This window comes from Mobula birostris, chromosome 13 (genome assembly GCF_030028105.1).
Source record: "Mobula birostris isolate sMobBir1 chromosome 13, sMobBir1.hap1, whole genome shotgun sequence".
Classification (NCBI taxonomy): Eukaryota; Metazoa; Chordata; class Chondrichthyes; order Myliobatiformes; family Myliobatidae; genus Mobula; species Mobula birostris.
Genome location: NC_092382.1, coordinates 6,071,617 through 6,099,247, shown reverse-complemented (window position 1 = coordinate 6,099,247; position 27,631 = coordinate 6,071,617). Strand labels below are relative to the sequence as shown.

The 27,631-nt window shown below is 47.1% G+C and overlaps 1 protein-coding gene across 1 annotated transcript in view; it reads left to right on the top strand.

The window, feature by feature from the left end:
* LOC140208309 (uncharacterized) overlaps nucleotides 1-27,631 on the top strand; it is a 292,599-nt gene that overhangs the window by 23,933 nt on the left and 241,035 nt on the right. Inside the window, 1 exon segment of the mRNA XM_072276898.1 lies at nucleotides 11,431-11,988. Coding sequence (XP_072132999.1) covers nucleotides 11,431-11,988 — 558 coding nt within the window.

The following is a 27,631-nucleotide window of genomic DNA, read 5'->3' as shown; positions in this document are numbered from 1 at the left end:
ATGTCACCCATCTTGTTCAACCTCTGTCCAGCCTGTATACAGTACCATTGCTGCAATGATATATTTCAGCAATCTCTCTTTCAAACTTTGTCTTCATTGTGAAGTTTTGTTTTGCATCTTTTCCAGGATTGGGTTTTTGATAGCTGGAGCTACCAGAGGTTTAATTGAACACAGCAGGTGGCAGGGTAAAAGCAGCCATTTCAATTTTAGTTTCCCCGTTACAAAATGGCTGCAGTGTTAATCTTTGTAATACTGACACTCACAGCATCTGATGTTGAGTTTGTTGTTTCCTTTTTCGGTTATTTTCGGTGAGCCACTTCCTCCGTTTCCAGGGTAACAGCCCGTCAGAGCTGCAGCAAGTGTTGTACTTTTTATCGCTCTGTGGTCACCGGCTCTCAGCGTAGAGACAGTGGCCGCAGAAGCAAATGTAACAGAGTGACAGTGGGAGGAAAGGATGCTGTGAGCATTGACTGTATGGAATGTATTACACCAGGGTCAGAATGAACTGAGAACTAACAAATGGGTTGGGGTGGGGTGGCATTTACAATTTAGGGTGTTGCTGATATTTTACAATCAGTTACTATCAGTGAATTAAAATGAAGAGGGAGAGAATACTACAGTTGCAGGAAATTTAAAGGAAGGAGGAGAAAATACTGGAAATGCTCAGCAGGTCAGCAGCACCTTGGACAGTCTCAGTTCTGAAACTGGGTCTTCCACCATTTGTCCTTTCAGAGATGTAGTCTGACGTACTGAGTTCCCAGCATTTTCTACTTTATAATTTTACATTTTGTTCCTGCTACACTGCAGGAAACATGGCAGCCAGCTGTACTGGGCGAGATCCCACGCAGCAAGAAGATTGAACTGGCATTAGCTGAGACACTGCCGCATATTACCAGCGGCAAAGAGCCCTGGGAGAGTTGGTGCTTGAGATATAATCTTGGGATGGGGGCTCCAGGAATATGGAACTGGCAGTGTTTGGGCTTCGGTCCACGTTTGTGTTATTACAGATGCGGCTGGATGTTCCTCCTTCCGCAATGAAGCAGACGTCTCCGGGGGCTGGATATTGGTAGTGTGAATCTCTCAGTGTGAGATGTGGAAAAGATGTGCGAGGCTCTCGGTGTGGGCTGTGACCCTCAGAGGTTGGATTCCGGGACATCACACATGTTTTGACCCAGATAAAATGAATCAGGGGATCAGGTTGTTCGGGTTTATGAGATGTTGAGCGAGTATTTCTGTTCTGTGCTCAGATGTTTGGTTCTGAAGTTCCTTTGGAAGCAAAGCAGGAAATGAGTTTCCATTCCATCCCTCACAGGGAGTGGCTGTGATTAAATATGCTTTTGTCTGTTTGCACCAGTAGATATAGACAGGGGTTTCAGAATTCAATTGACATTTTGAAATTCCCCCCTCACTGTCACCTGTCTATCTGCCAGTGGGAGTCAAAGAGAAACTCAAGATGCTGAAGATAGAACAGAACACAGAACAGTACATCACAGGAACAGGCGCATCGGCCACAATGGTGCGCCAAACCAGCTGAAAAGTTAATCAACCTCCCCAATAACTCCCACCTATACAATTTCCATATGCTCTCAATCTTCCTCACACCCATGTGCCTATCTGAACGTCTCTTAAAAGCCCCCGTGTATTTGCTTCCACTACCATAACAGACAGCAGATTCCAAGCATCTACACCTCTCTGAGTAGAACAACTTACCCTCACATTTCCTTTGCATCCACTCCCTCACACCTTCATTACATGTCCTCTGGTATTAGACATTTCTAAACAGCGAAAAGATACTCCTTGTCTACTCTATCTATGTCTTTCATAATCTTAGAAACCTCTATCTGGTTTATGTCTATGCTTCATTATCTCTCCGGTTAAAGTTAGATCTGGGCTGAGAGATTTATTGGAAGAAAAGCCCATGACTGGAACAAAACCACAACTGAAGATGAGGGAACAGCAACAATGAAACAGCCCGAGGACTGAGAGCACCATCCTGAATCAGAGTTTCCACTGATTCACTCAGGAGAAAGTTTGGTGAGTCTCAGTTACTCAAACGCTAGTCCTTTAGACATTACGTTTCTGTACCATGGAAAGTAGGAAATAGCTGAAGTGAGACTTAATAAGCCTAGAAATACCATTTATGCCTCTATCAGGCCCAGTTGCAATCATTCTAGATCTACTAATGTACTGTCAGCAGCAGCTCTGTGAAGCCATGCACATTCCCTCATATTGTTTGCTCATTTCAAACATCACTTCTGATGTTTCCTTGCTTGTCTGTGTTAGGTCACAATTATCTCAAAATGCGTTGAGAATTTCCTCCCTTTAGAAGACGCCGCAGTTGTCTCCTGCTGTAGTGACCGCAGAAATGTGGAGTGACCATGAACTACAGCAACATGTCATTGATTCCTCTGTCTATTGCAAGCTGTAATGATATAGTTGCCTAGAATATGTTTGAGCAAGCCTCTGCAAAGAGCAAACCCTCTTGAAACCAAATGTTCCAGCACCACATTTCATTCAGTCCTAACTAGCAACAGCCAACCAATAATTTATATTTACGTACCCTGTCGTCATCAAGTACTTTTCTACTAATAAATTGTCAGAACCTACGAATCTGTGATGAAGCAGAATTAGGTTTTACAATGTTCCCATTTGACCCTGTACCAAAGGCATGGGTTATATCTGTACTTGAGATGATCAAATGTTCTTGTAGCCAGGACTGCTGGAGCTGCCGGGGTTGGTTTAAACTCAGTCGTTGTGGGATGGGAACCAGAGTGTTTGGTCAGGTGATAGAACAGTTGATATAAAGGTAGATGCAATGTTCAAAGAGACTGTGGAAGGATCGGTTGTGGACAGGGCATCAGGTAGTGAGTTAGAAATGTGTTTAATTCAATACAACAAGTATTAAGAATAAAAGTAACTTAGAACATGGATGGTACATGTTATCACCATTACACAGACGTGACTGTTACAAGGGCAGGATTGGTGTTTGATGCTCCAGGTTTTAGTTGTTTCATAATACATATGGGGGTGGGGGGTGAAAGGGGGAGAATTGTCTGTACTAATTAGGGATGGTATCACAGCTACATAAACAGAGGACATCGATGTGGGTGAAATTCAGAAATAGGAAGGGGGCTATCATTCTGTGAGTATTCTATAGGCCTCCCCCAAAGCCACGGGGATAATGAGAGCAGATAACTTGGCAGCGTTGGGAAAGGTGCAGAAGCAAGAAGGTTGTTATCATTGTTGATCTCAACTTTCCTGATGTTGATTCCACCTCCTTGCTCCAAAATGTGTCAATGAGGCAGAATGTGTTGTGTGTCCAGGAAGGATTCTTGATACAGTATGTGTATGGGCTAACTCGAGGAGTTGCCGTACTGTATCTAGTATGAGGCAATGATGCTGGTCAGGTGACAGATGTCACAATGGGTGGCCCTTTTGAGACAGTGACCACAACACCCCAACTTTTGTCATGGACAAGGATAATAGCAGACCCTACGAGACAGTATTTAATTAGTGGATGGATAGTTGCAATGGTATTCGGAGCAACTTGAGAGTGTAAATTGGGAAAACATTTTTAAAGGGAAATGCACAATGGAACTGTGAAGGCTGTTTCAGGAACACCTCAATGCAGTTCGAGGTAGATTTGTTCCACAAAAAGTGAAAGAATGTTTATATAAACAAACCGTGGTTCACAAGAGATGGGAACATTTAAGCAACAGGGAAAAGGACTCATTATTTAGGTTTAGGAAGCAACATTCAAGCAAGGCTCCAGAGAATTATAAGGTAGCCTGGATGGAGCTTAAGAAGTGACTTAGAGGTCAAAGGGAACTTGAAGTCCTTGGGAAGTAGGATATAGGAAAGCTCAAGGCATTCTACATGTGGGTGAAGAAGAGGATGGTGAATAGATTGAGGGTAGGACTCGGACTACTCAGGAGCAAAGGTGGAAATGTGCCTGGAGGATGCGGTGATTGGCAAGATGTTTAATGAATGCTTTGCTTCAGAGTTACCAATGAGATGGACAGTGATTGTGACGATAACATAGCAGCATGGAAACGTTCAGAAAGAGATGTTGTTGAATCTACCAATACACACCACGTTACTACAGGAAGTGAGGGGGGAGGTTACGGGGCATTGACAATGATCATTGTATCCTCTCTGGCCACAGGGGTAGTAACACATGATTGGAGGCTGTCAAATGTTGTTCTGTAATTCAATAAACCCAGTAGGTTTAATCCTGGGGATTATAGACCAGTGAGTGTTACATCAGGGGGTGGGCCAACCCTTGGAACGGATACTTGGGGACAGAAACTTTGAGCATTTGGAGAAACATAAGCTTACTACGGGGTGCCACTTTGGTTTTTTGGTGGTAAGTGGAGAAAATGGAAGGGGAGGTGCCGGAGATAATTTTCCACAATATGGACCGATCACACACAGAATATCTACCAACACTTGGATCGACAGAGACTGATCAGGAGTCACCATGGCATTGTGCATGGAAAGTTGTGTTGAACAATACATTTTAAGGTTTTGAAGATGATTGTCAGTGAGGGTGGGGGAGTGGATGTTGTACATTGAACTACAGTAAAGCCTTTGGCAAGATGCCTCATGACAGCTTGGTCTGGGAGATAAGGTCCCATGTGGTACAGAGAGAGAAAGTTAGATGGATTTAAAAATTGCCTTGAAGGTAGCAAGCAAAGAGTGGTGGTTGAAGGCTTCTCCTCAGAATGGGGGCGGGTAACTAGTGGTGTACCACAAAGCTACAAGTTGGGACATTTGATATTCGTTATTTGATAGCAATGATTTGAATGCAAGTGCACAAGCTTGACCAGTAAGTTCACAGATGACACAAAATTAGTAGATGGTACTCACGGTGAAGATTATCGTAGTTTATAGGGGATCTAAATGGGCAGAGGAGTGGTAAATAGATTGTAAAACCAACACGAGCAGCAACGGTTTCATGCAGAGGCTGGTGATGATGTGGAGGGTACGGACAGAGGAAGTGGACGAGGCAGCACAATTGTATAATTCTAGAAGCATTTGGGATGTGTAGATAGAGTGAAGAGGCCAGGAGGGAAATGGATCAAACACAGGAAATTGGGGCCATCTCCGTGGGCAATGTGGTCAGCATTGTCTCATTGGGCTGAAGGGTCTGTGTCTGTGATCTGTTGCTCTGTGACTCTATCAGTAGGATTTGCCAGATATCACTGGACAGACATGCAGACGTGGTAACAGTTAACAGGGAATGTTTGGTCCCTAAGTGAACTGCTGCTCTGATACAGGGGATGGCAATACTGTCACATTTGCAAAGTATTCCTACTCCGTCTGACTCACTGTCTGCTTGTTTTGTGTAATTCAGGGCATCACTAGCAGGCGGGGCTGTCCTACACTGTGACCAAATGTAAACAAGAGGACAACAATCAACAATCGTTAGTCAGAATCAGAATGGCTACAGGTACGTTCACTGGGATCTTTATAATTAAACCTCTGCCCTGTGGTGCACAATAGTTCAGATGAAGAAACTTACACAGGCGCTAACAGGGCAGAGAAAATTTTCATCAAGCAGTGTCATTGATGCCACTGGTAAAGCGGCTTTGTGTAATCGATCAGTCCAACAGTCCCAGCGCAGGGACCTGACACCAGTAATGGTCGAATGACTCCGTTCACCAGGCAAAGCTCCACCTGAGTGAAAGGAGCCGGAGACCCTGAATCAGCAGGTTGAGAGTGAAACACAAACAGGAATGTGACGGCGGTGTTGTTTTAAGTAAAAGTCCAGGCTCAGGGTTTCGTTGCACTTCAGAGCCTGTTTAGAGGTGAAAGACATCTCCAACTTCCATTTATAAAATTCAGAAACAGGTGATAAGAGCATTTCCGGGATTTCAGAAATTGTGTGATGATATAACATTTCAGGTTTTGGCAGGGCAGCTATCAATTGCCCCCTCGATGCGGAAAGTAGATGAGGGGAATTTTTCCTAACTCTGTTTTCTGTAACTGAGCCAAGAACATTGCCAGCCTTGGAAATGGCTGAGGATCAGGAGACACTTCATTTTAGATAAACTTGTGGTCTGGTTTGGTGTATCACTGTCTGGTATGGAGGGGCTACTGCACAGGACCAAAAGAAGCTGCAGAAGATTGTAAATCCAGTCAGCTCTATCTTGGGCACTAGCCTACAAAGTATCCAGGACATCTTTAGGAAACGGGGTCTCGGAAAGGCAGCGTCCATTATGAAGGACCTCCAGCACCCAGGGCATGCCCTTTTCTCACTGTTACCATCAGAAAGCAGGTACAGAAGCCTGAAGGCACACAGTCAGTGATTCAGGAACAGCTTCTTCCCCTCTGCCAGCCGATTCCTAAATGGACATTGAATCTTTGGACACTATCTTACTTTTTTTTTAAAATATACAGTCTTTCTGTTTTTGCACTTTAAAAAAAAATCTATTCAATATTTGTAATTGGTTTACTTGTTTATTTATTATTATTGTTATTATTTTTAATTTTATTCATTATTGTCTCTCTCTGCTAGATTATGTATTGCATTGAACTGCTGCTGCTAAGTTAACAAATTTCACATCACATGCCGGTGATATTAAACCTGATTCTGATTCTGTTTTAATACCCCGATCCATGTCTGGTCTGTGGCCAAATGGTGAAAGTGATTTCTCAATATTTCTCTCTTGAGATGCTCTGCTAGCTGAATTTAATTTCCCAGTGCCTCTGATGGGAGACCCGGTATAACAAGTGACCAACTACCTGTCTCCTGTTGTCACAATAGGGGCGTTGGGATCAGACCAAAATGCGAGACACAGACACTGAAGTACAAGGATCTGGACTTGACTAGAGTAGGGATGTGACAGGATTCAGACCAGGAGCAGGGACAGGAACGCAGACTTGGGCTAGGGAAAGCGGCACCAAGACTAGGAACCATGGACTAGGAGATAAGGCTTGTACTCCGAGCCTGAGGCTGGATAAGGACACAGAACCTGGGTCTTGCCTCGGGCTCGGACCCCAGAACCAGGCAAGGACATGACATGGCTTCAGGACAGGACATGGCTGGGGTCTAGAGGACTGAGCTTGGAGACAGGCTGGGGTCTTTGCTCTTGAGGCTTGAGGCTGGGGTCTTGGGTCTTGAGCTTGGCTTGCAGGCTGGGGTCTTGGGTCTTGAGCTTGGCTTGCAGGCTGGGAGTTTGGCTGCGGGATCGTTGAGGCTTGGGTTCTCGGAGCTGGGCTGTGGGATCGTCGAGGCTTGGGTTCTCGGAGCTGGGCTGCGGGATCGTCGAGGCTTGGGTTCTCGGAGCTGGGCTGCAGGATCGTCGAGGCTTGGGTTCTCGGAGCTGGGCTGTGGGATCGTCGAGGCTTGGGTTCTCGGAGCTCAGAGACAGACCGGGAACCGAACATCAACACAGAGCCGGGACTTATCCTTCGACAAGCCGGGACTCATCATTAACACGACACTAACATGAGACAGGACAGAACGTAGACATCGAGTCGGGACTTGTCCTAAGACAAGCCGGGACTGAACTTCATCTCCACACGAAGGTGGTACAGGTCCCTCCGTCAGGTAACGGCAGAACGGCCGGACTTACCCCACCGAGGCGAGGACAAGACAAGACCCTCCGTCAGGTAACGGCAGAACAGCCGGACTTACCCCACCGAGGCGAGGACAAGGCAAGACCCTCCGTCAGGTAACGGCAGAACGGCCGGACGTACCCCACCAAGGCGAGGACAGGACAAGATAAGACCCTCCGCAGGGCAATGGCAAAACGGCCTGTCTTACCCCACTGAGGTGAGGACAAGACAAGACAGATCCCCCCACAGGGCAATGGCAAAACGGCCTGACTTACCCCACGGAGGCGAGGACAAGGAGAGACAAGACCCTCCACGGGGCAACGTTAGAACGGCCCAACTTACCCCATCGAGGCGAAGACAAGACAAGACCCTCCGCAGGTAACGGCAGAACGGGCGGACTTACCCCACGGAGGCGAGGACAGGACAAGACAAGACAGGACCCTCCGCAGGGCAACGGAAAAATGGCCTGTCTTACCCCACGGAGGCGAGGACAAGGAGAGACAAACACCAAAGAATGACAGACAGTTCCATCTCTGCTCCGGGGAAGCTCCGAGTCTCATTTCGGCCAGCAACCTCAGCTGGCCACGGAAACACCCGGATCCCGATCTAGCTCAGAGTGGCTGACGGCCACTCAGCTGGCTCAGGAAACAGCCAAGTCCATACCACAAAGGGTACTGTAAAATGAGTGGTAACAAGGCTCCATGAAGCGGTGGTCCTCCAACCAGGCCTAGAGATCACAAATGGTTTCACTAGCCTTCCATCAGCAGGTTGCTCCAAGGGGGCCTGACAAGACAAACCAGCCGCCCACACTCGACCCCAGCGCTACTTACGTTGCAAGCCCCAGATTCGAATCAGGTGCCTGTGATTAATTCAACCAAACGAGGGACAGCTGGAAGACCCGGAGTCCTGAGTCCACGGACCAGACCATGAACCGGAATGTGGACTTCACAGACCGGACCATGACATAACCATTATTGGGCCTTGGTTGCACCCAACAGTCTGAGGGATTTAGAGGAACAAATTTGTAGAGAGATTGCAGACCATGCCAAGAAACAAAGGTTGATTCAGTAACTCATTTTAACTTTCTATATATTGACTGGGACTCCCATACTGTAAAAGTAGATGGGGTAGAGTTTGTCAAATGTGCCCTTAATCATTGCGTAGAATTCCTGATCCAGAAGTGTGCAATAAGCTGTGAGGAAATAATCCATGGCTGGTGACAGAAATTAGTGATCATAATTCCATGAGATTCAAAGTAAATATGGAAAAAGAGAGGTCTGGATCATAGGTTGAGATTCTAAATTAGAGAAAGGACAATTTTGATGGTGTCAGAAAGGATCTGACAAGTGTGGTTTGGGACAGGCTGTTCTCTGGCAAAGGATTAATTGCCAGAGTTGATTGGCTATATTTAAGAGGGAGTTAGATATGGCCCTTGTGGCTACGGGGGTCAGGGGGTATGGAGGGAAGGTTTCTGAGTTGGATGATCAGCCATGATCATACTGAATGGCGGTGCAGGCTCGAAGGGCCGAATGGCCTACTCCTGCACCTATTTTCTATGTAAGAGGAAGGTCTTCAGAAGTGAAATTTTGACAGTGTGGAGTTTGTATGTGCCTACCAAAATAAAAGTTGAAAGGTAACTGGTGCAGGGAACCTTGGTTTTCAAGAGATATTGAGTCTCCGGATATTTTGTTCCTCTAAATGCCTCAGACTGTTGGGTGCTACCAAGACTCATTAATGACTACAATATCATAATTCCACCCCCTGAGCTCATCTGACTTTTCTTTTATTCGTCATTTGTAGATATCTAAAAGCTTCCCAATAGTTTTTGGTTTTTTTTTTTTGCCCTCTCTTTGGCTTTTATGTTGGCTTTGGCTTCTCATTTCAGCCATGGTTGTGTCCTCCTGCCTTTCCAATGCTTCCAATTCTTTGGGATGTATCGATCACTCAGCTCCTGAATTGCTCCCAGAAACTCCAGCCATTGCTGCTCCTTGTCACTCCTACCTTTTCCCTTCCAAAAATTTTGGCCAGCTTGTCTGTCATAAAAAAAAATGGAGAGGTTCAGTATGGAAACAGGCTATTTGGCCCATGTAGTCAATGCTGAAAAAAACACATAAGCTGTCTGATGCAACTACCTGCACCGAGACCATCGCCCTCCATACCCCTACCATCCAGGCTCCCAAACAAACTACTTTTAAATGGTGAAACTGAGCTCATATTCACCACTTGTGCTGACATCTCATTCCACACGTCATGACCATTTCAGTAAAGAGCTTTTCCAAATGTTTCTGTTTAATTTTCACCTTTCCCCCCCCTTACCCATGACCTCTGGTTGTCATCCCAACCAACCTCAGTGGAAAAAGCTGCTTGCATTTACCCTATCTATGCCCTCATAACTTTGTATACTTCGAACAAATCCTCAAAGTAATGTATGATTTCCTTGTTGATGTTTAGAGCATTTTTTAGCTGTACAAGATGATGAGGGGCATTGATCATGTGGATAGCCAGATTTTTTGTTCCCAGGGCTGAAATGGCTAACACGAGGGGCATAGTTTTAAGGTGCTTGGAAATAGATACCGAGGGGATGTCAGGGGTAAGTTTTTTACCCAGAGAGTGGTGGGTGCGTGGAATGCACTGCCAGCTATTTGTGTGAGAGTGTTTCAATTACTGTGGGGCCAGGAACCCATGCAGCTCAGTGAGAACAGGGAATAATACCAATGGAGAGAGTCAAACTGAGCCAGGTCACAGACTGGAGATGGCAGAAATACCCCATTCTTATAGAGACAGGAAGAGCATCAGAGAATTTGTTGGTCATTCCAGATACAAGCACTGTGCCCAGTTAGAAGATGATTTCTCTCTCCAACTTGGGTTGAACTGCACTGGAACAGTGTGATGTCACATCACACCTTGACAACTCAAGTGATCTCATTTGAAATGTTGTCCTACACCTATTGATGGATTTTGTAAATCTTTTTACAGGTTACAAATGACAAGGAATTTGTCTGTGGGAATCTCGAACACAACACGCCAATTTTGCTGTCTCTGACCAGATATTTAAGAAGTGGAGCAAGGATTCACTCGATCATCCTTCCTGCTCAGACTCATTCGAAGAGATTCATTCGATCATCTGACCGACTGGCATTCCCGTCATTTTACACAGCGGGGAACCCATTCATCTGCTTCAGACAGTGGGAATGGATTCACTCCGTCATCTCGTATGAAGGTACATCAGCAAGTTCGCACTGGGACAAGGCCATTCACCTGTTCTGTGTGTGAGAAGGGATTCAGGCTGTCTTCCCACCTGTGGACACACCAGTCAGTTCAAACTGGGCAGAGGCTGGTCATCTGCTGAATTTGTGGGGAAGGATTCACTTGGTCATCTGAACTAATGGCTCACCAGCGACTTCACACCGGGGAGCGGCCATTCATTTGCTCAGACTGTGGGAAGGAATTCACTTGCTCATCTAAGCTAAAGGTACATCAGCGAGTTCACACTGGGGAGTGGCCGTTCACCTGCTCAGACTGTGGGAAAGGATTCACTGAGTCATTTCCCCTCAGAAGGCACCAGTCAGTTCACACCGGGGAGCGGCCATTTACCTGCTCAGACTGTGGGAAGGGATTCACTGAGTCATTTCACCTCAGAAGGCACCAGTCAGTTCACACTGGGGAGAGGCCATTCACCAGCTCGGACTGTGGGAAGGGATTCACTCGGTCATTTCACCTCAGAAGACACCAATCAGTTCAAACTGGGAAGAGGCCATTCACCTGCTCAGACTGTGGGAAGGGATTCACCGTATCAGCTCACCTACTGATTCACCAGTCAGTTCACACTGCAGTGAGGGATTTCACCTGCTCAGTCTGTGATAAGACATTCACTCAGTCATCCAACCTGCAGAGACACCAGCGAGTTCACACTGGGGAGAAGCCGTTCACCTGCTCAGACTGTGGAAAGGGATTCACTCGGTCATCCCACCTACAGAGTCACCAGCGAGTTCACACTGGGGAGTGGCCGTTCACCTGCTCAGACTGTGGGAAGGGATTCACTCAGGCATCTCACCTACGGAGACACCAGTCGGTTCACACTGGGGAGAGGCCGTTCACCTGCTCAGTCTGTGGGAAGACATTCACTCAGTCATCCAACCTACAGACACACCAGCGAATTCACACTGGGGAGAAGCCTTTCACCTGCTCAGACTGTGGGAAGGGATTCACACAGTTAGCTAGCCTACAAGGACACCAGTCAGTTCACACTGGGAAGAGGCCGTTCACCTGCTCAGACTGTGGGAAGGGATTCACCACATCGTCTCACCTTCTGAGTCACCAGTCAGTTCACACTGGGGAGAAGCCATTCACCTGCCCAGACTGTGGGAAGAGATTCTCTCAGTCATCTCACCTACATACACACCAGCGAGTTCACACTGGGGAGAAGCTGTTCACCTGCTCACACTGTGGAAAGGGATTCACTCGATCATCCACCCTACAGAGTCACCAGCGAGTTCACACTGTGGAGTGACTGTTCAGCTGCTCAGACTGTGGGAAGGGATCCACTCAGGCATCTCACCTACCGAGACACCAGTCAGTTCACTCTGGGGAATGGCCATTCACCTGGTCAGACTGTGGGAAGGGATTCAGTCAGTCATCTGATCTGTTGGCACACCAGTGAGTTCACACTGGTTAGAGGCTGATCACCTGCTCAGACTTTGGGAAGAGATTCTGTCAGCCATCTCCGCCAAATATGCATCATTGTGTTCACACTGGGGAGAGGGCCGTTCACCTGTTGTGAATGGGGAAGGGATTCACTCAGTAATCTAACCTTGTGACACACTACCAGGTTCACACTGGGGAGAAAGTTTCAATAAGCTGCATGCTGGATATTTGTCCGTCACCGTTGCTGAATGCAATTTTGACAGTGACTGTTGGTGCTGAACTCTGCAATTATTGCTGCTGCTCACCACACCCAGTTCTGCACCCTGGTCACTGGGCATGGGAGGAGTTTCTTCTGCATATTCACCTTTAATGGGACTGGAGTTTAATATTCTGGATCTGAGACAAATAAATCAGTTCTATTTTAAACTCTGTCTTCAGTACTTAGTGAATTTATAACACACCTAGTGTACAGTAGAGAGTCAACTGAGGTTGGCTGGACACTGCCAGTGATTGTGATCCACAACAGTCCTTTAAAATCCTCCACTGTTGTTCTCCTTTCGCTCTCCCTGTGGGATAGGTTCCAGTCACCACTCTTGGGTGAAGACGTTTCCTTTGAATTTTCTGCAGACTGAAGAAGTTGAGCTGACTGCAGTTCTGTCTGAGATGTTCTTTGCCTCTCAATTCTCTGGGCTGAGGAAGAATGCCATTGGGAATTAACCACCTTATTCAGGTCTTATTTCCACATTATGGTTCATTTTTTCCTGCTTCTAAAGGGTTGTTAGAGAACACCACTGTCCTCCAAAGACTGAAAGCAGAACGGGAAACCATCAGTTGGATGTTCAACGGAGCAGGATCAGAAACCAGAGGCGGGTCTGCACAGGGCAGAGTTTGGGGCTCTGGACGATGGTCGGGGTGAGAACGTATGATGAGGAGAAGGGAATCAGCAGTGGGGCGTGGTAATGAATGACAGAGTAGCAACATTTGGAAACTGATTGACAGAGAAAATAATTTGTTTGTCTGACTGACGACACAAACAATACCTGTGGTGAGATGCTCCACTGGTTGAGGACGTGTGTGTTGGGAACGGTTACATCTATTGAGGGAGTTGTTCCTGCTTGTTTATCCCATAATATTAAATCCAGATGGTTATTTTAGATTACCCTCTGTGTAATAATGTATTGGTTATCATATAAATTGTGAGATTCTGTCCCGATCTGGATCAGGCTTTATGGTGCTCTGATGAAGTTATGGTAGTCATTCCTAAGTTTGTATTTTAAAGCAAGATTTTGGTGAATGATATTTGCCACTTGATTGTAGCTGCATAGGTAATCAGATTGAGTTAAACTGCTGCAGGATCCTGGAATGAGTTTGATTGTGTCTGGTTTCTCTTGGCATTTTCTGCATTGATTGCTCGTTTGTTTGTATTGTACGTATTTTTTTTATTTTTTTTTGTTAACCACCTTGTCCTGTACTTCTGCAAGGAATCCCTCTGTATCTGGGAAGAGGTCTCCAACTCTCAGTTTAGATACAGGTTTCCCCCGCCATCCGAAGGTAGAGTGTTCCTATGAAACAGTTCGTAAGCCGAAATGTCGTAAATCGAAGAAGGAATTAACATTTATTTATATGGGAAAATTTTGTGAGCATTCGCAGACCCAAAAATAACCTACCAAATTATGCCAAACAACATTTAAAACCTAAAATAACAGTAACACATAGTAAAAGCAAGAATGATATGATAAATACACAGCCTATATAAAGTAGAAATACTTTTCCACAATCATTACTGAACTGTTCTCCGTAGCGAAAATCTCACGTAAGTGCCGTCGGCAGAAAATCTCACGCAAGGGCTGTTGGCAAAAACACGGTGCAAGCGCTCTCCAGTAACCTTTAAGCTATGAAGCTGCAAAATCATACCAAATAACACGTAAAAATACACAGCCGATATAAAGTAGAAATAATGTATGTACAGTGTAGTATCACTTACTGGAATTAGGAAGACAGCGCAGAGCACACGGATGATGGTGTGTTAGACTGAATTGATGCTGGTTGTCTGGTGTAGTGGCCCCCACCCTCCAGGCCGTCAACCCGATACATTGCCGCGAAGAACGCAGGGGTACAGCGGTAATCGGGAGGCATCCAGCACATCTTAAAAGAAAAAGCCAAAACAAACATGCTAATTAATTAGGTGCCACCCGTTATTGTCGGCCCAGAAGAGTGCTGATTTCCGATTGCGTCGTCTCTGATCTGGGCTGACAATTATGTGTCGGCACCTAATTAATTAGCATTTTTATTTCGGCTTTTTTCTTGTGTTGTGTGCCTCCTGGCTGGCTTTGCATTCTCTGCGAATCGGTATCTGTCCATGGCCTAGGGGTTGGGGTGGTGGGACACTGGGGTGTCATCTCGTCACCTGTTTCCATTAGAGCAGGCAGCTCTTTACCTTCTATCTCTGCTCGCCTCGATGTCGAAGGTCGAGGTTCGTCGTCTGCTGTGGCTGATATGGGAGGCTTGCTTGACTGCTGAGCCTCGCGCAGTTTCCTATCACACAGTTCTTTGTAAGGACTCAAACCATCCTGCAAATATCCCCTAACCCAACGTACCCTTTCAAAATTAAAGTCGTAATTTATCATTACTCATTCGGTTGCGATTGTTATCCTTTTTTCTCCCAATTGCATCAGCTCTTCATCTGTCAGTACTTGGTGATAGGATTCCAAAACCTCTACAACATCATGCTCGTCAGCTTCCACAAACCAAACTCACATTGTCCTTACTTCGTTCAGCACGATCAAAACGCTTAGTTATGTCTATTTTTACCGTAAGTGTAACACCCTAACGAGCTCTTTCAGGCTTTTCCGATACCATAGAACTCATCTTGCAAACGGCTGCTCACAGGCACGTGTTAAAGCAAAGCAGTTCCCAATCCGGGGAGAGCGGCTGCTCGGGGCGTGCTGATTTTTTATCGTGCGCTGATCTTTTATCGCGCGCTGAATCTTTTTTTCGTAACAGTGAAAACACCTTCTGAAAGCGAAAACAGGGTACTAATGTAGGTCTTCCGTAACAGTGAGGTTTCGTAAAGCGAACGTTCGAAAAGTGGGGACACCTGTACTCGGTACTTCCTTGCCAACATCTAGTCTGCTCAGATCGTTGGGATGTCTCCCATGGAGGGTCAAACTCATTCCACTGGTTAATGTTTTCTTCCATGTTCATGATTTATTTTTCTGAGTTAGCCTCTCATTTAAGTTTTCTAGTCTGTATTTCTTATCACAATTGCATATACAGACATGGAGCGTTGAATCCTGTTCATTTCTGATGAAAATACATACTTAGTAGTGTAAGGGGTTTCTTCTTCATGTTAACTGCTACGGCTAATAAAATGGCTTCTCTGTAATATTAACTGTTGATGTAAGGGGTTCTCTGTAGCAGCATATTTGGGTTATAATCATAGATGACTTTGGAGTGCCATTGCTAAGCAACAGAATAGATGTTATTCTTTCTTGTGTGTGAAAGCTATTGATTTTGGTGGGCTTTGTTCAGAAGGCACGACGGGGACAGAGAGAGGAGATGCGACCCGCGAGATGCTGTAAGCTGGGCGACTGAACAGACCCCGAGCGGGAGTCTGAGGCCCAGGGTCTTCGGCAAGGAGAGGAGACGAGGACAGACTCGTGAGGAGTGTTTTGGTCGACCACCGAGGGTGGTCCCATTCGAGGGTCGGCGGAGTTCGGAGGAAAGAATACCTGATTCGTGACCTCCAACGATTTATTTGTGCACACAACTGGTGGAGTTACTGACTTGGCGCCTTGATTGTATTTGTTTCTACTAACCCATCACCAAGAAGTACTCATGAAGTGTAATCATTTAATGGCATATGGTGTACTGTCTGTTCTTTGGTGGTGTGGGGTACATCACACAGCATCCACACAAACTCGATTACCCAGTTTGGCAGAGCCGGAGACTGCTCCCCCGAGATGAAACCAAGCTGAGCGAGCCTGAGGCTTACCAGAAGGCTACAGAAGTTTTATCTGACTGTTGTGTTTTTTTTTCCATGTGTGTTATTTCTCTTCCTCCTCCTGTCCATGGTAGTGCTAATCTTAAGTGGGTCTGAGTGTAAATAGGCTTTTTCTAAAGTTGTCATTTCAGTTCTTATTTATCTTTCTAAATTTTACTGATTGAAATGGGACTAAGATATTTTCATTAAAAAAGTCAATGTCGGAAATGATGAAAATATTTTTTGCCTTTGTTGTATTTGTTAACTATTGAGCTCTGTGTGGCAGGTTTTTAAAGCCTTGAACTAAATTTTGTCAAAGGTTTTCCCTATTTTGCACTACTTTCTATTGTCTTTGCTTGTTGATATTCCAGATACGTGGGTATCAAGAGTCCCGATGATGGGTCTTGGCCCGAAATGTTGAATCCCATCCATAGATGCTGCCTGACATGCTGACCTCCTGCAGCAATTTTTATGTAGTTTTCTAGATTTCTAGCATCTGTAGGTCCTCTTGTTTCCCAGATACTTATATGTTCCTTGAAAGAACAAGCCAAGAACAAGCTGGTAGTGGGATAGTGTGGCTCTGTTGCTAAAATATTAAATAAAATCATTAGAAAGAGGTGGCATAGGGTTGGAATGTGTAGAATCTGTGGGTAGAATTAAGGAAGAGCAAATGTAAAAAAAAATCCCTGATGGGAAATGTGTAGACACCTCTAAACAATAGTAAGTCTGTGGTCCACAAATGACAATGGGAGAGAGAAAGTGCGTGCCAAGAGGGCAATCTTACAATAGTCATGGGGGATTGTCATGCAGGTGATTAAGAACATTAGGATGATGTTGGTTTCAAGAGGAGGAATTCCTAGAATGCCTACAAGATGCTTTTCTAAAGCAGCTCATGGTTGAGCCCACTTGGTGATCAGCTATTCTGGATTGGGTGTTGTAATGAACTGGAATTAATTAGGTCACTGAAGTTCAAAGAACCCTTAGGGGCAAGTGATCTTAATATGCTCAAATTCACTTTGACATTTGAGAAGGAGAAGCTAAAGTCAGATGTGGAATAAAAAGAATTAGAAAGGCATGAGAGAAAAATTGGTCAAAATTGATTTGCAAAGAACATGGGCAAGGATGAAGACAGAGCAGCAATGTCTGGAGTTTCTGGAAGCAATTCAGAAGGTACAAGATATACACAGTGGCAGGCAAAAGTCTGGGCATCCCTGGTCAAAATTTCTGTTACTGTGAATAGCTAAGCGAGTAAAAGATGACCTGATTTCCAAAAGGCATAAAGTTAAAGGTGACACATTTCTTTAATAATTTAAGCAAGATTACAGTTTTATTTCTATCTTTTACAGTTTAAAAATAACAAAAAAAAGAAAAGGGCCTGAAGCAAAAGTTTGGGCACCCTGCATGGTCAGTACTTAGTAATACCCCCTTTGGCAAGTATCACAGCTTGTAAATGCTTTTTGTAGCCAGCTAAGAGTCTTTCAATTCTTGTTTGGGTAAATTTCTGGGTTCAGTCATTAGCAGCAAAGTACTGACTGGAAATTACAAATCAGAATATTATTGGAGTCACAGAGCCCAGCAGCACTGAAACAGGCCCTTCGGCCCTTCTAGTGAATGCCGACCTGTTTCTGTTTTTACTGCCCAGTTCCAATTACCTGCACCATAGCCTCCATACACCTCCCATCCATTGTCCTCACCCAAATTTCTCTTTAGTGTCTAAATCGAACCCACATCCACCACTTCCACTGGCAGCTCATTCCACACTCCCATGAACCACTGAGTGAAGAATTCCCCTTCAGACTCCCCTGAAAGAATTCACTTTAACCCTGAACATATGCCTAATGTGGGGGTGCAAGGGAAGATGGGGCAGAGAGGGAAGATAGTAAGGGGAGGGGGTGGTCGAATGCAGAGAGGGAAACAAGATGGAGTGTTTATACTTAATATCTTTCAGAAAAAGTAATTGTTTGAACTTACTTGCTGCAAACCTACTATCCACACCCTGCACATTCTCAACCAAATTATTGATCTAGATGACAAGTAGAAATGTTCAAAGTAAATTTTATTATCAGAGTACATATATGTCACTACATAGAACCTTGAGATTATTTTTCCTACAGGAACACTTAGCAAATCTATAGAATAGTAACAGGATCAATGAAAGATCAAGTAGAGCATAGAATTCAACAAACTGTGCAAATGCAAATATAATTAAATATCAATGAATAATGAGCCCAATGGAATGTAACCCTGGGGAACCTCACTAGGCTGGGCCTTGAGTCCAATAAACAGCCTCCCACCATCACTGTCTGCTTCCTACCATCAAGACAACTGTGCATCCAGTCAGCCAGCTCTCCCTGGATCCCATGTGATCTGACTTTCCACAGCAACTTACCATGCTGAACCGCATCAAAGGCTTCACCGATGCCCATATCAGCCGCGATTCTGGGACAGATGTGTCACGGATCAGAGGGCATAGATTTAAACAGAGGACGAAGAGGTGAAGAAGAGATTGTTCACTCAGGTGGTAATTGAAATCTGGAACACACTGCCCGAGGTGATAGAAGCAGGTCCCTTCACAATATTTATGATGTAGATGAGCATTGAAACTGCTGAGATACAGTCGGCAATGAACCAAGTGCTGATATTTGGGACCAGTGTAGACAGTGAGTGGATGGTCAGAACAGGTACGGCCGGCCAAAGGTCTGTTTCTGTGCTGTGTGATCCATCACTCCGGACATGACAAATTAACGACGGTGGCACCACAAGGCATTGATTTCAAAACTACACACCCCTCTCCAGCCTGAAATAAACCAGGCTGCACCCTTTTGTCACCACTTGTGAATATCCATACTGTCAAGGTAACGTACAGATTGGTCACTTCTCCGAAACAACTGGCAATTGATAAAGTTCCTGTGTCTTCTTACATTAACGTTGCTTCCTGACAGCAAAACTTACCCTCTCACTGTGTCAGAATCAGTGATTAAATCCGGCCCCAAACGCTGTGCTTTCATCCCTGCACATTGTAACTTGAACCATCTCACTGAGGGTCTGATGGAGACACAACCCCTGCCCTCTGCACATGTGATCACATCTCCCCTGCTTCTGACATTTCAAATACCCTCAGAATGGTTTTCTGATTCAGTCTGAAGGTTATGGTAATTCAGCTCGTCGTCAGACCTGAAAACCATGACTTCCCACAGCTGGTTCCACCTGTTGGTGTGTCCTCTTTCCTCCACCTCCAGGGAAGCTGCATCTCCACACAAACTCCTCACTAGAGACGACAGCCTATGTCCATGACACAGGAAATCACATCTCTGTCACTCTTCTGATACTGTGTCTGACCTGCTCACCTCCGGGTGTCCTCCTCAACAAGCTTCTTCCTCAGTCACCATCTGTGAAATTAGAAAAACATACAAATAAAACGAACTATCAGACGGTTTCTGTCTCCCTCCACCCCGGACCATGGTCCCTGGTTAAACCTGTCTCCCCTCAGCCCCTTCCTTTTTCCCTTTTCCTTTCCCTTTGCAGATGCCGGATATGCCACCAGATCAGAATCCACTGTAATATCTCACAAGATCGCTGACACCACCCCGCTTCCAATTTGCCCTCGCAGCCCATGACGGGAACAGCTGCCCCAGACTCTGGAACTCTGTAACAAACACAATGTTAACAGCAAGATTAGACAGTAATTAATATGAAGGGAGAATCGTTGCTTCCTGAAAGGACACGCGAGCTGAGCTGTCTGATCCAATGGACCAGAGCCTCTCTTGTTTACAGCTTAATTTGCTCCGTGTCCATCCTCCCGGGTAAAGGAACGTCCAATCATCTCACTTTCTCCCACCTCCCCTCCACCCGCCTACCACTCACCCGACACCCTCAATCCATCCTTAACCTCAACCAACACAAACAGATCCCCTTCACCCCAAACCCCCTCCCAGCTTGGGGATCCACAACTAACAGAGCTCACAGCCCGGTCTCGGCCGCAAAGCTGAAACCGGGGCTGTGGGACCGGAGATCCCGGGGCCTCCAGCCGTCCGGCAGAACTCGGTTCCGGGGCGCTTCCCCCCGCAACCGGCCTCCGATTTCCACAAACTCGGAATCAGACGCCCGGACAGCCGGCAACAGTCGGTGCCGGCAGCGCGCCTGCGCGTCTCCCAGGGCCCAGCAGCGCCACCATCGGCCGGAGGCCGGAGGGACAACGCAGGGAGCTCGGCCGTCCGGCTCTTTCACTGGGACAGCCCGAACTCCACATCAGCTCCATCCAGCCGACTCCGAGCGAAAGTTAATGGCCAACAAATATAATTCGCCTTAGCGATCAGCTGTCCGAATGATTCCCTGACATTTAGAGGAAGGGATATGTATGGCCCACATTGTCAGAGTGTTTAGTTTCGTGCCTTGCCGTTCGGCGTGGGCGATCATGTCTCTCCATCCATCACGGTCCCTGACCCTCCAAATTGTAGTTGCTGCCTCCCCTGTTTCTAACCATGATGTTAATCCACCTATAATTTTCATTCTCTGTCTGCCTCTGCTTCTTCTTCCTTCCAGCTTTCCAGTTGTACCTAAATGTTCTAATGTCTCTCTTCGCGTGATGTGTCCAAAGAACTTTGATGGCTGTTTTCTGATTGTTTCAAGTAATGTACGTTTTGTTTTCGTTCTCTGTCGAACTTCTCGTTGGTTATCCTGTCCTTATATGATAGGCATCGCATTCTTCTGAGGAACCACATCTCTGCTGCATTGATTCTTTTTTCCATTGCATTTGTGATGGTCCATGACTCGCAGCCATACAGCAATATAGGGAGAATGTAGCAGCTGACAGTTCAAAGGCGGATGTCAATTCCTATTTTCTTGTTCGTTAGGATGTTTCTCATTTCTGTCAATGCTGTTCTTGCCATTGTTATTCTTGCTTTTATGTCTGTTTCGCATTTGCCATCAGATGTTACCCATGATGCAAGGTATTTAAAGTTGTGAACTTGTTTCAGGAGTTCATTTCCCAAGACCATCCTACAGTTTGGGATATCAGGTTTCATTGAATAGTTTAGTTTACCAGGAGACAAAGACTGCAGGGAATAGATATCTTCTGTTGACTAAGACACTGTGTAGACCCCATTGGCAATTCTAGTTCGCATTCATTAAAAAAAAACCGGTGTATATGAAAATACTAAAAAACAAGATACTACTCTATCTGAAGCAATTCCAAACCAGATCAGTCTGGAAAGTCCTCCCCTGAAACATTTCACAAACAAGAGAAAATCTGCAGATGCTGGAAATCCGAGCAACACACACACAATGCTGGAGGAACTCAGCAGGCCGGCAGCATCTTTGGACAATTGTACAGTGGGCGTTTCGGGCGGAGACCCTTCGGCGGGATGCTGCCGGACTGCTGAGTTCCTCCAGCATTTTGTGTGTGTTGCCCAGAAACATTTGTGATTCTGCGACCCAACTCGAGACAAACACCACGCCGCCCGCTCCATTAACAACACGGCACAGCGGAACACAGAGCAGGGACTTTACATCACAACACTGGACTCAGTGATGAAACCCTAATTTAGTTTTATTGTTCCAAATCATGAAGGTGTTTTTAAATAGAAGCACCCACCCTCATGTGACGTCACCCACGGGCTCTCCGCGTTTGCATCTGCTGTCACGTGCACTGCGCCTGAGGTCACACACGCGCTGCTGCGCTCGAGCTTGGTCGGTTTAACGGCTGAACTACTGAGCACGAGCCCCCACCCCACCCCCACAGACAACGGAGGAGTTAGCGGCCGCGCTACTCCCATTGGTGGGGAGTGATGTCAATCACTGGTTACATCCAATAGAGGAGGCGGTCGAGCCGAGAGGGCGTTACCCCCGCTGAAAACCGCCTTCAAGCTTTCCTCATCAGAGCGGAACAAATCCCAAAGTAAATGTCCGCTTTCTGATTGATTTCCATTTCCCTCCGAGGGAAGTTGGGGCGTTTGTGAAGCGTCTCCTGCGGCCGGAGTCTGATGTGTCGCTGAGAGGTAGGAGGAGACCGCTCGGCCCGTCGGTTTGATGCCGGTTCCCCGGGGAGGGAGAGGATGAAGACGGTGAGAGAGGGGGCGGACAGGATGTTTGTCCCGGTGGGGACAGGAGGGGCTCATCTGTGGAAATGTCTGAGCCCACGGTGGTGGCGATTCACCACATTGGGGGGCAAACACCGGCAGACTGTTGCCCTGCAAGCGGGGCCAATGGTCCGGGCAAAGTGACAATTATTTGTGTTTTGTTGAGACTGTACCGGGAATATGGTGTAAAATCCCGCTCCCCACACTAACACGGGTCACACAGACCAAAGAACAAACTGCCGGAGGAACTCAGTGGGTCGGGCAGCATCTGTGGAGGGAAATGGACCGTCAACATTTCGGGCCGAGACCCTCCCTCTGGACTGAGAGTGGACGGGAAATAGTCCGAGAAAAGAGGTGAGGGGTGGGGATGGGGCAAGAGCTGGGGAGTGAGAGGTGGATCCAGGTGAGGGGGAGGTGGGAAGGTGGAAATAGTGACGGGGTGGGAGGTGAGTGGTTGGGGCAACACGGGGCTGCAGAAGATGGAAATTAATTCCATAGAGGATTAACAAAGAGGTTAGAGAGTATTTGTTATAGAGAGTGCAATGAAGATTCACCAGACTGATCCCTGGAGTGGTGGGGTCATCATATGAAGAAAGATCAAATGCGATAACCCTTTCATTTAGAGAATCGAGGACTGAGAGGTGAACACACTGAAATGCACAACATCATTACTGGCTGAACCAGGGATCCCAGTCTCTGAAAAAGGGGATGGACTGTCCGGGACTGAGATGAGGGGAAATGTCTCAACTCCGAGGGTGGTGAATGTCTGTAAATCCCCACCACAGAGGCCGGTGAAGACTCAGTGATCGTCCTCACATAAAACAGAGGCCGGCAGATGTGTGGAGACCGAAGGGATCGAGGAAATGAGGATCGGGCAGAAACATGTGGCTGAGATGGGAGAGCAGCTGTCATCTTATTGATGGTTAGAGGGGCTGAATGGCCAGCTCCTACTGATTCTCACTTGATGTTTCAGTGGTCCTGTCCTGTGAGGCTGGAGGAATGTGAATAGAAATTAGTGTTTATAAACATAGAACTGATTTAAATGAAACCTGCACATTTCCGGTTTGGGTCTAGATTGTGTGTTGGACCGGGATGGGAATCGAGCCTGTGACTCTGTGACCTGGGGCTGGAGGGTAAGGGACAGGGAAGATCCGGAGGAAAAAGTAAAAATAGATCTGGTGTAAATATGGAATAATGTGGGAAATGCAGCAGTTGGGTCTGGCAGCGTGTGAGGGGTGAGGAGCAGAGTCACCGGTTCAGGTGGGAGACCCTCCACCAGTCATGTGATCCCATTTCCTGTTCACGTTTTTCCACAGATCTGCAGCATCTGCGGGTCACTGCTCTCCGTGTCCGTGCAGCTTCATCTTTCACCCGTTCAGACAAGGCAGTGAGATCCAGATCTGTCACGTCCTCTCATTGTGGGTGGACAATATGTGATTCTGCAATATTTTCAGCATGTTTCCATATAACCACATAACAATTACAGCAGGGAAACAGGCCATCTTGGCCCTTCTAGTCCGTGCCGAATGCTTTCTCTCACCTCGTCCCAGGCCTTTGCCCATAACCACTGGGCTGAGGCCTGGGACCAGGCCTCATTCCACTGTTTTTACCTGCTGAAGTGCAGCCAATGTTTCTGGATGTCTGACCCATTTATGTGAGAATTTAGCCTTTTGTATTTATCTGAGCTTTTCATAAGTATAGTTATAGTTCAGTCCCGCTCTCCACACTAACACGGGTCCCCATCCCCTCACTTTCCTTCCCTCCCCATCCCATCTCTCCCGCTCCTTTCCTGTCGTTTCACTCCTCCTCACCCCGTCTTTGTCTTCTCCATGTCGGCCACCAGTTTGTGACAGGAACTTTCTCCCCTTTTCGTCCCCTATTGAGTCAGTGATTTCACCACAGTCACCGTCTCATCAGTCCACTCCTCGTCCCGTCACTCCTCTTCCTCCCAAACCCCTCACCCCTCCTCCCCAAAACCCACATGTGTATGTGTATGTTTGAATATCTGAGATATATACATTAGTTTATTCAATGACAATACTATAAGAAATAAAACACAAGAGGATATAAAACACAAATTAAAACACTGTTATTACAATCATTAAGACACTCGATCCCGGGATTGTATCTACGGGCACCGCATGTCCTTTCGCCATAGATTCTGTGAGTGACAGTGGCCATTGTAAGTCAGTGTCTCACTCCATCCCTGGTGGCCACATTAACCAAGGACTCGCCCATTTTAAATCAGCGCGTCCCTCCCTCTCTTGTGCTCACTTCTACCAAACCGCCACTCCCTCCCCAGCAGACATTTCCAGTGAAACGTCGGCCATTTGAAGTCAACGTGTCCTTCACTCCTTCTCTGCCGCTCACTTTAACCAAGGCGTCGCTCCCTCCTTGATCCCGTTTCAACCCGGCCGAACGGGGTCTCCTTCACTCACCACATCTCCCCCTTTTCCTCAACAACGTTAACGATGGTGACGGCCGTTTTCAATCGGCGTCTCACCCCCTCCCTTCCCGGCGCTCACTTTAAACAAGGTATCACTGACCCTGAACTGCCCATCAGACAGTTTAAGCGAAGCAGCGGCCATTTTATGTCAGATCGTCACTCTCTCCCAGTAGATCATTTTACATCGACCCATTACCCCCTCTCTCTTCTCAATGTGTCACTGTCTCCATTTCGGCCATTTCACCCGGTGCGTCTCTCCCTCCCTGTTGGCCATTTGAATTCTGTCCATCACTCTCTCCCTATCGGCCATTGTAACAAATGTATCAGGGACTATTTCAGTTCGGGCCGCCACTGCCTCTGACTTGTCAGTGTGTTACTCCCCTCCTGGCGTCCTTTTTCTCTCAGAGCATCCCTCCCTCCCTGGAGACCATTTTCAATGTGCGGGTCACTCCCTCCCTGGAGACAATGTTATGTCAGCCCGTCACTCTCTCCCTGGTGATAATTTTATATTCTGGCTTTAATCCAGAATCCTATTTTTAATCAGCACATAACTCCCTCCTCGGGGATAATTTTCAATCAGAGTGTCATCCCCTCGGGGATAATTTTCAATCAGAGTCATCATTTTAACTCTGCCTGTCACTCCCACTCTCTTGTCAGTGTCTCACTCGCTCTCTACCGGCCATCAGAAACAAGGTGACCATCTTCCGGAAGGCGAACCAAAGTTCCTGAAGTCCGATCAGTTCCACCGTCTCTGCCTGAAGTTAGAATCTCGTTAGTGTTACAAAGTCGTCAAAATCCACACGAACCTCGACTTTCCTTGTAACTAATAAACTATCAGCGTTCTCGTCAAATTCCCTAAACACAGCCCCGAGTTCTGTCAAACACGGAATTCGGGAGTCCGTTGGAAACGAACTGGAAGGGGTCCCATTGGGAGGCAGATGGTGGTGGTGAAAGGGAAGGGTTGGGTCCCATTGGGAGTGGACGGGAAGGGGTGAGATCTATTGGGATTTCAGACGATGGGAGTGAATGGGAAGCGGTGCAGATGGTGGGGTAAATGGGAAGGGGCGCGGCCCACTGGAAGTTTGGACGATGCAAGCAAATGGGTAGGGGTGCGTCCCGGTACGAATACGGATGGGTGGAGTGAATGGGAAGGGGTGGGGTCCATTGGGAGTGCGGACGATGGGAATGAATGGGGAAGAGTGGCATTTGATTGGGATCACGGTCCGTGTGAGTGGACAGGAAGGTCGGAGTCTCGTTACGAGTGCGGACCGTGGAAGAGGACAGGAGGGAGTGGAGTCCCGTTTTGCAAAATTATCCTCAACTTCAATTTCATTCTGGGCTACTTCTCGACTCTAGAAGTCAAATGTGATTGTTAACTGCTATGGTTATGATTCCCATCTCTACTCCCCTGTCCGTTTGTGCACCTTCCATCTTCTCCTGGTCTGTGCACACTGCATCCCTCCCCGTCTCTGTGACCAGTTCTACAAATATTCATCCAGTGTGTGTGTGTGTGTTTGTGTCTGCCTGTCTGTGTGGTTCCCTGTGCTACAGTTTCAAGGTGAACCTAATGACAGTCTCCTCAGTAATCTGTTTTAACTTGAGAACTCAGTTGATATATCCACCCCGGGAGTGTGTGATGGGACGGTGCGGAGGGAGCTTCACTCTGTGTCCGACCCCGGGAGTGTATGATGGGACGGTGTGGAGGGATCTTCACTCTGTGTCTGACCCTGGGAGTGTGTGATGGGACAGTGTGGAGGGAGATTCACTCTGTGTCTGACCCCAGGTGTGTGTGATGCGACAGTGCAGAGGGAGATTCACTCTGTGTCTGACCCCGGGAGTGTGTGATGGGACGGTGTGGAGGGAGATTCACTCTGTGTCTGATCCCGGGAGTGTGTGATGGGACGGTGTGGAGGGAGATTCACTCTGTGTTTGACCCCGGGAGTGTGTGATGGGACGGTGTGGAGGGAGTTTCACCCTGTGTCTGACCCCGGGAGTGTGTGATGGGACGGTGTGGAGAGAGATTCACTCTGTGTCTGACCCCGGGAATGTGTGATGGGACGGTGCGGACGGAGCTTCACTCTTTGTCTAACTCCGGGTGTGTGTGATGGGGTGGTGTGGAGGGAGAATCACCCTGTGTCTGACCCCGGGAGTGTGTGATGGGACGGTGTGGAGGGAGATTCACCCTGTGTCTGACCCCCGGGAGTGCGTGATGGGACGGTGTGGGGAGAGCTTCACTCCGTGTTTAACGCCTGTATTCCATCCCCATCCCTCTCGTACTTGGGACCTCACATCTGATATTATATTCTATTTCAACTGTCTGCCGGGAGAGGGGGGAGGGGGCAGGGGTAGACATTTAGCCAGGAAGAGGGTTGGGTGGAGATGAGATCCTGGGCACCCAGACTCTGCCAGTCCGTCCCCCCCCAGCCTGGAGCTGAGACGCTACTGTGGCAGTGTGAGGAGCTCCGACCCACTGTTGCAGTGCACAGGGTGCGGGGTGGAGGGTGGGGGGGCGGTGGAAGCAGAAACCTCAAATAAAACTCAAGACCGACACCAAGATGGGAAGTTACAAGTTTATTGATTTCATCATGACAAATGTAAATTAAACAACGTGTGAACTGCTGACGTGCGGGAATAAATAAACTGCTCCCGACTCAATCACAGTCACACAGAATTAACTGACCGGCGACAACGGGTGACCGGTTGAATAATCAGTCCCGTTTCTCACCGTCACTCTGCATCGGGGAACCGATGATTATAAAATCACACTTCAGGGCCGTGTCCGAGATCGTTGCAGATCCAGGGTCACTGCCGAGGTATTTGTCAATTTAACATCATTATATCAGCCAGACAGCCGAATGCACCGTCCTCAGCAAAGGGAGCAAAAGGATTCTCTCCCGGGACAATCCCACCCCGGGACAC